At 35.3% G+C, this 14552-nt stretch overlaps 1 protein-coding gene across 2 annotated transcripts in view; it reads right to left on the bottom strand.

The window, feature by feature from the left end:
• Positions 1-14552, bottom strand: part of PTPRG (protein tyrosine phosphatase receptor type G) — a 759142-nt gene that overhangs the window by 20086 nt on the left and 724504 nt on the right. For both annotated transcript variants that reach the window (XM_070936839.1, XM_070936840.1), the window contains 3 exons: positions 10761-10852; positions 1356-1452; positions 144-226 (listed from right to left, as the gene is read on the bottom strand). In XM_070936839.1, coding sequence (XP_070792940.1) covers positions 144-226; positions 1356-1452; positions 10761-10852 — 272 coding nt within the window. The remainder of the gene's footprint in view (positions 1-143; positions 227-1355; positions 1453-10760; positions 10853-14552) is intronic.

Raw genomic sequence — 14552 nt, 5'->3', positions numbered from 1 at the left:
GAGCAGAGCTCTTTTCTACTGAATGTTTGAGGAGTTTGGAGTTGAAATTGAAAAATGAAAAGTTCTGCATGCATTAAGAGTTTCTGTTTCTTCTGAGGGACAAGATTTCTCAAGAGAGCTGAGGAAGGAACAAAACAACTTACATCAACATAATTGGCATTAATGTAGTCGCTGTGCTTTGAATCTTTTCCTGGTAAAGGTCTTAGTTTCACTCGACTATGATCATCTGCAGAAAAGAACAAGGAAAATACACATTAAGAAAGTAAGCCTGACACATTTTTCTTTTTTTGTAGATGATTGACTAAGGAAAGAACTGAAAAGCCAATTCTCTCTCATGTCAGTAAATGTTACAGAGGAATTGGATTGATCTAAAAATAGGTTGTTCGGCAAATAGGAAGCGTTTTCTCAGTTGGTGATCAAAGTGTTTTAACTGTTTTCTTGGAACACCTGATAATATCAAAGTTATTAATCAATTTGGGGTGCAATGGAATGCCAAAGACAATCAGGTAAATAATTTAGTGAGATCCAATTAAGCTTCTGTTAACAGAAGTCACAGAAAGAGGAAACTTCAGTTCTGGAAAGTTGGAAATTTTCAGAGACAGACACGAGGAAAACTACTTTTATGAGACTACATCAGAATTTTGGCAATGCTATCGTTCAAAATTGATATTTATTTCAAATCATGGCAGGAAAAATGAATATGTCCCTGGAGATTGGTTTAATGCAGTTAAAAACAACAACAACAATGTGTGCAGAGGAAAGGAATATGTGAGTGTAATTCCACTTACCAGTATTGAATCCTATCCTTTTAATTAAACTCCACTCTATTAAAGACTTTCTGGAAATTAGTATATCACATTGGAAAAAAAATAGTCTAGAACACTGAGCTGCAAATTTCTTAGGCAGAGTCACTCTTCTAAACAAAATCTGTATCTTTTTAATGTCAAAAGATTGTCATTATCTATCTCAGAAAACAGGCCTGAAAGAAGCATATTATTCATTTGTTGAAATTTTATTATTTTATTTTATTGTAAGTATACTGACAGAAAGCCAGTTTTGTGCAATTATTAAAACACCAACCTAAAAACTGGGAGACTGAAGTTGTAGTCTTATGCATGAAGCCAGATGGGTGACATTGGGCCAGTCACTCTCTTTCAGCCCGAGGAAGGATGCAATGCCCAGCAACTTCCAAAAATCTTACCAAGACAACTGCAAGAACTATTTCAGGTCATCATCAAGACTCAACACTGACTTGATCGTACAAAAAATAAGTATACTGATAAATTGGGGCATCATTACAAGATACACAGTTATTGTTGTTATTTATGACTTCTCTGAAGGCCATTATTACTCACATGCTAAAATGTTGATGTATCTGTTTTTGTGCTTGTTGTCAGGATGATTGGAATGTTCAGCGGTGATGTTCATGTCGGATGTACAACGCTGCACTTCCTGTTAAGAAAACAAATTGAAAGGGCTGATAAGTGCCAAACATTTTGCAAACAGCTCATTCAGAACATATTGAAATGCTGGGAGATAATTGATTTTTCCCCATGAGTATCCTTTCAGCAAAATACAATGTAAACTTATTCCAGCAAGTTCTATGAAAAATATTTTCTACTTCCAAGTATCTGATGAAATCTACAGTGATTAAAATTCAGTCTAGTGTGAAATCCCGGGCATAGTTGTAACTATTTTTCTCATAACAACACCCAGAAAGGGGTTCATTGTAACTATAGGCCTTTTTTGTGGCTAATCAGTTGTACAGGGCCAATAGGAAACAGTACAAAACACTAGTAAATAAAAAGATGGATTGAACCAGATTTGTATCTCAGAAAAATATATATTTTTAGATAAAATATAACGGCTATTCCATAGGGTTAAAAAAAGATCAAATGTTTTTATAGAAAATACATATACAGTAATACTCATCATGCAACTCTTTTGTGTTAAGGTTACAAAAAAGAAAATAGTAAGTAGTAGCAATGAAAAATTAAAATAGAAAACAAAAGGAAAAGTAGATCTACTTTATACCAATATGACACGTTATACCAATCCATATCTTTACAATCCATTCTTGTTTTCACTATAACCATATACTGTTTCATACACCACTTTTGGTTCTTTTAACTGTACCTTTCACTTTCTGAGAATCTCCTACTACACCTTGTCTTTCCTCATTCTCTCAACTCTGATAATTAAATTCTCATTTATTCTCTCTATATGGCCAAATTACCTCAGTGAACATATTTTGTATTGGTGTCTTTTGTTTTTATTAAATCCGCATTTATTCCGTACCCAGTCATTTTGACTATTGCATTTGTCTTATTACCCACAGTTCTTTTGTCCCTGTTTATATAACCCATTCTCTTGTAACACACAGTTCTTACATAACCAATTTCCATATAACAAATATATGCTCTTCCACACAGCTGTTTGTTTCTTTTTATTGATATTCATTACTTGCAACAGAACTAGCTTTCTACCAGATGTGCATACCTTGAACTTTCTGCAGCCATTTTTATGTCTATAGGAAATACTTTATCAGGATATCAGTTTCACCTGCATACTCACTCACTGAATCCTCTCTATCAAACCTACTTTTATTTTTACTACATTACAAATTGAGATTCATTGTTCTGCATGCAATCTACTCAGATTTCATCTACATTGCATATTAAAGTGTATGTGTGTATGTTTTTACCACCTATCATCCATCCATCCATCGACAGATTTCCCTCCCTCCCTCCCTCCCTCTCTCTCAATCTAATCTATCCAATAATCTATCATTTACTTCTTCATATTTACAACACTTCTCTAATATCTTCTCACAAGTGTTTATACAAGTGTTCATAGATTCCATTACACTCCTTGTTTTATTTCCTGCCCAGTGTTGATCACTAAGCATTCCATCTATCTTTTCTTTTGTTAAGATCCATACTAACAAAACTTGTTGGAGCCTAGTGATTCTCTAGAGGCTTAGTTGCCTTACAAATACATAATTTCTTCAATCTCTTGTCACAGCATTTTGCTTTTAGTCCTAGTAATAATTAATTAGCAGAGGTTTGAAAATCACTATGGTACAGGAACAAAGATGACAAGAAAGGATTTCATTAGTGACATTGCCTGGATGACATATTCAAAGAAGGCTTACATAACATCTTAAAATTTTTGGACAAAGTCAAAGTTGACTTTGGGATCCTCAGCTGTGAGGTCACAACAAAAATATGCTTAAGATTGCAGACTATGCAAGCTGTATAGCCATTGAAATGGCCAAAGTCCCACTAATTCCATCCAAAGAGAGAGGAAGGGTCTCTTCATCCATCCACCTATCTTGTGTCCATCATTTTCCATCCTGTATCCAAGGGCTTTATTTTATGTTCAGATGCAACGGTTCCCATTCTTTTGATTGATTTTGTATGGAGTATGCATGTGTGTATTGTGAAAATTTGTGTTGCTATGTTTAATTTTGTTAAATAATACCTCTCGTTGCTACTGAGGGAATTTTTTTGTTTCTGTATATCCTGAAAGAATCTGTTCCCATCAAATGTGTGAATACTGATTCCCTTATCCATTGTAGACTAGGATTGCCCTCAGACATAGGCGAAATGTAATCCTATGATTTAAACTGGGAAATGGGCAGCAAATAAATTTAATAATAACATTTTTAAAATTATATGAATTTGGATATCTAGGGGAGGAGTGTGGCATGCATATACCTACAGTTAGCAAGAGAAGTGTGATTGTTAACAAATAGGACCACTCACATGAATACCTATGTGTATGACAGCTATTGGTTTGATAGGTTATGTTGAGTTATATTCCTGTGTTACATCTGTGGAGTATTATCAGGGCCATCTGGTACCCTCTTTTCTCTCCAGGTTACAAAGATGCCTACAGATATCTTAATCTTTATAAGTATCAAAACTTCAAAATAAGGGAAGTCATTAGTACAGCACAGCTGCTGCAAAGAAAAATCAGAGCTAATTGCCAGAAGAAATTACCAAGAGAAATGTTAATAATATCCACCTTAAAATGGAGTTCAGGATTACATAGAAATGTCACAAAGGACTGCCTTGCAAGTCAGAGCTCACTGCTGCCCCCCAAGTGCAAAGAATTCACCTATCTTCACTCTTTCTAACCCAATGGAACACGGGAAAGAAATTATGGCTGCAGGATTAGGACTCTGTTCATTTATCTGTCTGCCCATCAGCAGGATGATACTTATGTGACCTAGTTCGGTTGTGTGATAAGAAGATAACTAAAGACACACTGAGTTTAAAAACTGTCCAGATTGGGCCAGGGGCTGTGGAAAAAAAGATCCAGAAACATTTCTATAGGAGAGATAGTTGGGCATTTACTTGGAATATTGTCAAGTTCTCTGTTTAAAATTCCCTGGAGTGGATGGAGCATACAAAAGTGGTCAGACACAATACAAAGCAAAAGCAGAAAGACATTTAGACTTGGATGCAACATATTATTTTGTTACACTTAAGAAAATACAGAAGCCTCAATGACTATTTCTGGTAAAGGAGTTAAAAAGAATTCTATGAACTGGATGATTTCCTTCCCCTGCCATTCTTTTTAAACCAACAGAATATTGGAAAGCAATTCTGAAAGGGGCTTAGAACTTTGAACATCCACCAATATAACTCTTCTAAAACTGAACAGAATTGGATCAAATTTGGTGTGGGAAGCAATCCTGGCAAAATACAGATTGTGGACTAGATTGAATTGGGGCCCGTAATTAAAGATTTCTTAATGCATTTCTATGGACAATGCAGTTTTGCAGTGATTTGGAATATTGCCAGCCCCTCCAATCTAAGCTCCTTGCATTTTGCCATATGCCCCCGTCTTCCTTTCCTTTCCTTTCCTTTCCTTTCCTTTCCTTTCCTTTCCTTTCCTTTCCTTTCCTTTCCTTTCCTTTCCTTTCCTTTCCTTCCCTTCCCTTCCCTCCCCTCCCCTCCCCTTCCCTTCCCTGCATTAGAGTAAGAGAGAAAGGCCAATTATTTCATTCCTTTTCCAGAAGGAATAAAAACCCTCCTATTCTCATTCCAACACAGACAGATAAGAGGAGGATGGACTAATTCTATTATGTAATTTTCTCCATCAGATTGGAGGCAACATATGTGGAAATAGAGAAATGTTTTAATTGGGATCACTTTAGACTGAGAATATAAGGAACAGAATTTTCATTAGGGCTTGAGAGAAGCGAATACAGATATTACATCCTATATATTTTGTATAGGTCATTTGCAGTGTACATTTTTGGCCATGGACAATGTCATGAATAATTGAATAATAGTAAAATATTTAATTATATATAGAAGCTACATTTATGATGCATTCAAAACCCCTATTTTTAGAGTGACTAAAACAGACACCCATTTATAACTCCTCTCTTTGTCTCTCCCCTATGGTTGTAAAATCCATATAAGTTGGTTCTACTCTTTATTTTGTTAAATGAGAAAAAGAGAAAAGGGAATAGTATTTTATTCTCAACACTTCCATCTTTAATAATCCAATTAAACTCAATAATAGAAAATTCAGAAAATACAGAAGCAATTACTTCTACTTAAATGAAAGAACTGCTTCCACAATTCAATTTTTACTCTTCACCATGAATTCCTATGTCACATTTTATATTAAAAAAAGGAATAAACTACAAAAGCGGCATGTAATTTGTAATTGTCATTATTATTTATGTAGAACAACGTCAGTGTACACAACATTTTATACAGCAAAATAAATAACCCTGTTCATGATTTTCAAGTTTCTTTTGGTTGATCTACTATAGACATAAAAATAGTTGTTTTATTATAAAACAGCCTATAGAAGCAATTTGATCCAAACCACTGAGGATGTAAAATTCCTTTAAAACATAACTCAATTCAACTTGGGAACAACATTAAATATATGTCATGGAACCACTTCAATGTTATATAATGCTCAGAAAAATTACCAGTGTCTATTATTTTTCTGCAAGGCTGTTCCAAGGTCAGGAACTTTAATTAACCTTTCTAATGCTTAGAGGTAATGGCTCTCTTAATTCAGCTGAAGTCTCAGCTGGCCCATATTGGGCTAATAGAGTAGGTGGCCTGGGAATAGATATCGGACACTAGAATGAAGGAAGAACATGATGATGACTGATTTTCACAAGGAATGACTGATTTTACAAAAAAATACTTAGATCGTAAACTGGAAAAAATCTAAAGGACTTTTCAAAGCTAAAAATGTGTACTTTATTTTTCAACCTTTTAACAAAATATTCTGGTAGAAATGTTTAACATTGGACAAATGTAAAGCACAAAATTTAGGCATGCTCATCTGGATATCTATTTTCTTATAGTATCCTATAGCTATAATCAGACTGTTTTGGTCAAATGCATTTAGCTGGGTCCAACTAATGAGAAACCAGGGTCATATATGTATTCAATTATTTAATTTATGAGTAGCTTTGTGTCAACTCATATTAAGAGGATAACATGGGATTGGACATGGAAGAAGTATGCATCGCTGAAATATTCCTTGTGAAAAGAATGGAGGCATGTCACATAATTGTCTGTGACCTTTGGTTTTGATATCCATTCAGATCAGAAGCCTATTTATTATATTTCACTATCGAACCCCAGATAGACTCAGTGCGACTAAGAGTGAAATACAGCCAAACACAATGTGATAATTAAAATCTGAACAGACAAATGAAAAACAACAAAAATAAACACTCAGTTGACAATTAAAGTCAATCTTCAAAGGGCAACTTGAATAAAAAACGTCTTTGCCTAATGGCAGAAGGATAGTGGGGAAGGAGCTCGGCCATTTTAGATGCTTCAGGTTTTTGTTGAAACAATGTCTGTTTAATGAAACCTTTGTGCAAAAAAAAAGTTCACTAGCCATCTTTGAGTATTTAATTAGATAATGGATTATATATTTTAAAAATTTTTTTTTATTAATTTTACAACAACAACAACACAACATACAAAACACAAACACACTATGTGTTTCTTTTTACGTATCAGTTTCATTCCTCTTACTTTCTACATTTCCAATTTTTCGCATCCTTTATTATCTTTATCGTCCCTTTATTTCCAGTTTTATTCATTTACAGTATTTTACACATTGGTCACATAATTTATTCACTTTTACTTTCCCTAATCTCGAGCCAATCGTACCACTTAGTCCATACTTGATAATATTCTGTATTAAAGGTAATTCATTGGGAAATTACTGGTAGAAAATTATAGATTGATAACAATTGGAAAAATGATCATTTCCAGGGCATATGCTTTTATTAAATTTTGAGTTGTAGTTTAGTTTACACACCTGGAAATGTGTGAATTATTCAAACAATTCACATTGGGACTCTGAATTTTTATATTTGGAATGCTATTCTGCAGTCAATATTCGTACTTCCACGAAGAAGAAATTCAACTCATGCTTATTGACAGTCGTGGACCAGAATATAAATAATGAGATATATCTTATCAAACCTATCAGTGTAACAGCTGAATTGATAAGATCTCTGTTATATCAGACCAAAGCTCTATTAAGTCAACATTTCTTTTTCTGACAGCACTTAAACAGATGTGTGAAATGAGCAGCAGATTGTTTCCCAGTACACAATTTTCAAAGATGCTTACCACTATAGAGGAAACCAAGACCCATCAGTCTACTTTTTGCCTCACTGAGGAATAGCTAATATATCAACAAAATTGACATAAACAAACAGAAGTATGAACATATAAGGAAGCTATATTTTATATTTTTAGTTTTGGGGGAAGAAAAAGGCATCTTCCTCAGAAACAATAAAGTTCCCTTTTTGATAACAAGAATTTTAAATAGAAGGGAAGTTGTCAATGTAACTGAATCTGGAGAGAAATAACATCAGAACTGATAGATGAAAGTACTGAAGCTAGAAAGCACTTTCTCATCAGTAGGTGGGATTTATATTTACAGTAGGATGACATTATTATCATCAAGTCCTGTTATTCTGTTATTCCCCTTGTCAGGAGCAATTATTAATCTGAATTTATGCAAACCTCTTTTAATGGAGGTTCAAATTATAACAAAATCTCAATTTAATGGACTGGTTGAGGAGTGGGCACGGCTGTAATTCCCAACTGTCTGTTAAATTCAAAAGTACATCATAAAGTCACTTGCATAATATCATTACAGATTTGCATAATATCATAATGGAAATGCTACAGGATTTTCATCTGCAATATTCACAGTCTGTGGCACTGGTATTCCACTCAATAGAGGTTTCTCTGTGGTGAACTAGAGACTCAGTGAAACAAGAAAATACAAAAGAAAGTGAGTAGATCATCAGATTAGTGGCCAATTAATGTATGTTGACAAAAGGATCCTTTTATTGATTCTACTGATTATAAAGTTTAAGAAGAGTCATTGGATGCTCTATGCTGCTGAAATTAATTTCTTAGAAGAGATTTGCAGTTCCTCCCCATCTCAAAGGGACTGTAAAGAAGGCTTAAAATCATAGGATTCCATATCATAGGATCCCATTACACCATTTAATACAATTTTCTATTTAATGCAGTAATCATTTGTGATAGATGGTCATCCAGCCTGTAATGGTTCCATTGTTGAATCTCTCTTATAATTAGAAGTCACAACTCATCTTTCCAATATTCCTCAGGGTTTCTTGATGGACAACTTGTCAGTTATCTAAAATACTTGGATATCTTGTCAAAGTCTCATGCAAAAAAAACATTTTCAGCCACACAGAAAGGATAACAGGAATGGAACATTTTTAAACATATCTGCAAGAAAAATATCACATATAAATTTACTACTTGTTTTCAAGATATGACCATTTTCAGTGTGACCACACTGTTGAAAAATAGTGTAGAATATTGCAATATAGACTACAGAAGTATGGAGTTGGCTCTTGTTTCCTTAGAAACATGCAATTTAATTCTCCTGCAAATTCCTTTTTTAAGTTTATTATTACGATAGGCTTTGGGCTTGAAATTTCAATGATAAAATGTATTAATTTTCCCCTTTGGTGGAAATTTGCAATTCAAAAATCCAGTCAGGCAAACAATCAAAGACGGCATTGGTCAATAAACATACCAAACATACAGTATTTTAGTATTAGGAAATATCCATTGTCCAAAGCACACAATGACTATCTTGCTTTTCGTTAATGGCAGCAATTTCAGACACAGTTGAAGCAAAGTTTCCAGATGTGTAGCTGATTATTTTGAATAATTAAATGGTGTCACAACCAGCTGTGATGAATTGGACTGGGGTCTCAATTCATAAATAATTGAGGAGACGGCCCTGCATTTGATCAGTCCTATCAACTCCTGCTCTCCCGAGGATAAATGTTTGTCCTGAATACCATCAACATTGTTAAATACCTCAATGTTCCTGTTCAGTCATCCAGCCAAGAGTCAATTTGACTAAATCACTTTTAACACCTTGCACAGCCGCTGTCCTCATGAATACAAAATGCTCATGAGTGGCACAATAGGATTTCCCCCCTATTATTTGGGGGGGGGGGTGTCGGTGTGTAAATTATGAGACAATGCGGCCAATACCTAAGCGAATAAGCAAAAAACCTTCAGGAATATGCCTGAAAGGACCAGGTTGAAGAAAATGCTTGCTGCCTTATTTTGAACAAGGTTGAACACCAAAATGCTCCTGATCAAACCAACAATTTTGTTAACGGTCGTTTGTGTGTAAACGTAGCTGCCTTTTATGATTTAATCATGGCCCTCTTAACACCTGATTATTAAAATATGTTGAGCCATATTTCTCCCTCTGGTCCTGAGAGAGATGACACAACAGCTGCATGCTATTTTTGGCTGTGAGAACTCAAAAGATCCCTCCTTCTTGACAGCTATTTCAAAGCCCAATTGTGCTGAAAGGAACACAGAGTATTCAGAATGGTTAATACTGGCTTTTGGGAAAACTGTTTTTGCTGATTAGAGCCTGAGTCTGTCACTGTCATTAAGCATGAAACTGTGTTTATCTAAGCCACATGATTTTATAAACCCAGGGAGCACATGGAGTCAGATGAACACACAGCTGCAATAAGCACTTGTGTTTCAAAGCCGTAAATGTCTTCGACATGCATGGCCTTGGTTTTGATTGCTGATGGTCAATCCCATATCACAGTTATCACATTACTGGTTTTAAATTATTCCAGGTTTTTCTTTTCCTTGAGTGAGATGCAGCTTTTTCAACTTTCTCAACCTCCAAACATTGTAGTTTAATACATGTTATCAGACAGGATTGATTGATTGATTGACTGATCGATCATTCATTCATTCATTCATTCATTCATTCATTCATTCATTCATTTATTCATTCATTCATTCATTCTATTTATATAGGTTTTATGGTAGCTCCAACACCAGTTGTATGATGTCATGCCAGCACAGATGCCACATTGGCATTTATTTCTCTGATTCCCACAATCTCTTGAAAATTCTTTCAAAAGAAAGGGCCCTCAGCAAGATGATTCTGCTTTCCATCACAGTCAAAGCGCTTTCTTCTTTGGCTGTCCTTTGAGAGGCAAACCAAGCTCAGAGAGCACCAAGGACTCCCTCAGTGTTTCCACTTCCCAATCAGAAAGTGTACTGGCATGACAAAAATCCACTTACCTGGAAGTAAGGTCACTGCAGTCAATGGGATTTATTTCAGAATAGACATTTTGGACATTCATAGAATCAAATACCAATCATTTAAATACTAAAAAGGAGTTTTCCATTCTAAAAGCTTCGAACACATACCTCAAAATCTTCTGAAAACCCATGCTGGTTGTTGGCATACAATTCACCAATATGCTTCACAAACTGTTTGACAGGAATAGCTTCCATGTCATCTGCAAAATGAAAAAAAAAAAAAGTAGATTCAGTTCCACTGTTTATTTTTTCCTCAACAAGCTTGATGTTTCCTCTATCTACTACTTGCTAATAATATGTTTATAAATATGTTTTAATGTGCATTTTCAAGTGAAATCAGCCCAATATATTATTCAGATTGTCTTACCATTTCCTTTAGCTCACGAATCAGGAAGCTGCAGCCTTTCCAAAATTGCTGGGCTGTAATTTACAGCTACCAACGTCTTTCATCTAGAGTCATGCTTGCATGGGCTGCTGGGAGTTGCAGTTGAACAGCATTTAGAACAGAGGTATCCAACCTTGGCAACTTTAAGGCTCGTGGACTTCAGTTCCCAGAATTCCCCAGCCAGTCATGCCTCATGCTGGCTGGAGAATTCTGGGAGTTGAAGTTCATAAGTTTTCAAGTTGCCAAGGTTGGGCACTCCTGATCTAGAAGAAATCCATTCCTTTTTTAAATTTTGACAACATCAATACATTTACTGCCAAAGTTCTCTGTGAGTGAGATGGGCGATACCTAAATTCGACAAATAAATAAATGTCATGACTCCATTGTGTCAAGACGGGCTGATTGTAGAGAGAGTTATTCAGGGCTCATTTTGTTGTATAAATATTTTGCTTAATTGGATTGTGTTTTCATTGGAATATATTTTGATATTTGCCTCATCACAGACAATGCTAATAACAACAGGACAGATTGCCTTGTTTTTGATAAATAAAACTGGCGAGGTGTCTGTGCTTTCTTACTTAGGAATGTCTATTGAAGGGACGAGCAAGACATTTTGGGGAGGAATACTATTTAATGATGCTATCACACAAGTAATGTATTTTGGGTCATTTGGAAATCCCAAGTAATATGTCATTTGCAAGATAATCATTATGTGTTTATTTTTTGATGTAGCATGATGTGTGAATGTGATCACTGAGCAAGGCAAAGATATTTTCTTTTTGGTTTAGTACAGGGCTGACAAACTCCTGGCCTGTGGGCCAGATGCGTCACACACTGGCCACGCCCACACCCAGTTTAGCAAAGGGGGAAAAAGTCGCGATACATCACACAACGCCGCCATGACAAAGTGAGTTTGACACCCCTGGTTTAATGGAATGATTTCAAAGCATGATTGGTTACTGCCTTTTCTTGCAACTTTTTATTTCCCATTAACTTCACTCTGTCTCATTTAATCTTGACTGCTCCATACTCTTTTTCATTATATTCTATGCACCCATATTTTTTTCTCCACACACTATAAAATATTTTGCTTTCGTTCTTATTTTTTGCAGTAATCATTCTCTTTTATGCGCATTTCTCCTCCATTAACTCTTTCACTTCATCATTCCACAAAGCATCTTTTTTCATATCTCCATTAGTGAAACCTCACAGGCTTTTAGGGCATTTGGAAAGATGATTTCCAAGCATCTCCCATATCTATTTTCCTTACATCCACTTTTCATTCATTAATCTAGATGGATTAATCTATCTTTCTATTTATTGCTATGCAGGCCTTTTCCCCCCTTCTTTCACTCATTTTCTTATCTTCTCCCAAATCCATTCTTGACTCTATTAAAAACTGATCTATTCCATATTTAGAATCTCTCTGCATTCTTAGTTCCATTATTAATTACTTTTCCATCATAAAGAGTGAAATCAAATCAAATTATGGACAATCAATTATGTTTTTGGATTAATCAGTTTACCATTTTTAGACTATGAATTTGAAACACTTCCTTTTTTTTAAGCAAATGCCAAAAATTAACCATTCTCTTTCATTTTTGGTTTTCCAAAAGGCCCAATAATTTCTTCTGTGCTTTTTCCTTTTCCACCCACTCATTCATGTCAAATAACAGAATATCTTTTCTCTTCCAGGTCATTTTTATGCCAATTGTTGCATAGTGTTTCTCAAAATTCAGCCCTGCTTCTTGATCAGTATTCACAGGATCATCTTTGCCTTTTCTGATAGAATTTCCCTCCTTCCTTCCATTTCATTTCATTTCATTTCTGACTTCACAAATTGACTGAATAAGTAACTTTCACAATGTCTCCATCTAATATGCATTTATTATGACAGCAATAATATGGGAAAGCATGCCTTCCTAAAATAGCAAAGCTATTATGCAAAAGAGGATTTAATAGGTTTTAATGATCTGTATTTCAGTACAACAAAATAGTAACCAAAGTTAGTCAAGTGCTATGTCATCTCTGTGTGAACTAATTTTTAACACACTGGCTGAAAAATAAACAACTTTTCCAAATTACCATTACAGTTACTTTTGTACATTATGGAATTTATAACATTTGGGATTTCTCAAAATGCTATTCCCCCCCCCCCGTCTTGTCCGACCTGACTATGGAACTTCCATCTTTGTTGAGTGGGTGTATTGTAATGTTTCATGAGCATGCAAAATCACAAAATCAACTCTGTCGTTTTGAAACATAGAAGAATAAGTCCATCTTCATGAAGTAGATGTTTAGCTATGTTTTAAGTAGGCCCGCTGAGTTCAATGAGACATGTTAGTCATGCTTGAAATTATATGTTATGAATTTCAATGGATGTTTTGCCTTTCTCATTGAACAGGTGCCTGCCTAATTCTTTTCTTTGCCTTTTAGCCTGAATTTATCTAACAAAGCATTTTTTAATTCTTTTTAGCCAAGAACATCTGCAGGTGGAATCAAAAGAGTCACAAAACTGTGAAATAAATGCCCCTTTTAAAATAATTATTCATCATACCAGTCCATTTACCCACCTTCCCTGAGGAGACTCCTGTTTACAACCAAATAGAATACTTCAAATACATTATGTAACAGGGTCAAAACTTCATATGTGTCTGCCTGCCAGTTTGATAATTCATTGAAAACTGATCAGAATGCAACCAAATTGTATATGGAAAGAGTTGAAAACAAAAGAAAATTCAGCTGGAAAATGGGCCGAAGACCGCAGACAAAAATGATCCTGAATAATATCCCAATTTGACATGCAGTTGGACAATTGCTTTCAATGCTGGTGATTGCTCCATTCTAAGTCCCTTCCCTTTTTTAACCTAATCACATGATCCCCCCACCCCCCCTATATGCAACCTACTGTGAGGTCTTAGTGTGTGAGTGTCCATGTATACATGTACCCAGGATCTGCTAGTAAAGAGGCTGGAAAGAATAGCAACAGCAATAACACTTAGACTTATATACTGCTTCATACTGCTTTACAGCCCCCTCTAAGCAGTTTACAGAGTCTGCATATTGCCCCCAACAATCCAGATCTTCATTTTATCGACCTTGGAAGGATGGAAGGCTGAGTCAATCTTGAGCCGGTACGGATCGAACTCCTGGCAGTTATCAGAATTAGCCTGCAATGCTGCGTTCTAACCATTGCATCATCACGCAATGGTGCTTACTCCCCTTGCTTTACTTCTATTCTTAGCATCATTGGTAAAACTTGATTACTTCTGAGTTTTTACGTCTTTGAAGTTTGGGATTATCCATCTATACTTTTCCTTTGTGACCTTGCCCATTTCCTGTGTGCATCACCTTAGATTTCAGAACTTTCATAACTGTCATTATGGCTAAAAAGACATTTTGGCTTCTGTTTGTGTCCTCCATATTTTATCCTCATTGGAACTGTTTTCAGCTTCTTTTTTAAACCTCCATCTTTAGTATCACCCATCCACTCACACATCTTGAGCTATTTTTCC

The sequence above is a fragment of the Pituophis catenifer genome, unplaced genomic scaffold (assembly GCF_029215685.1).
Source record: "Pituophis catenifer annectens isolate HBS135680 unplaced genomic scaffold, rPitCat1.0.hap2 SCAF_2, whole genome shotgun sequence".
NCBI lineage: Eukaryota > Metazoa > Chordata > Lepidosauria > Squamata > Colubridae > Pituophis > Pituophis catenifer.
Note: the sequence above shows the minus strand (reverse complement) of the source record. Positions and strands in the feature narration are given on the sequence as shown.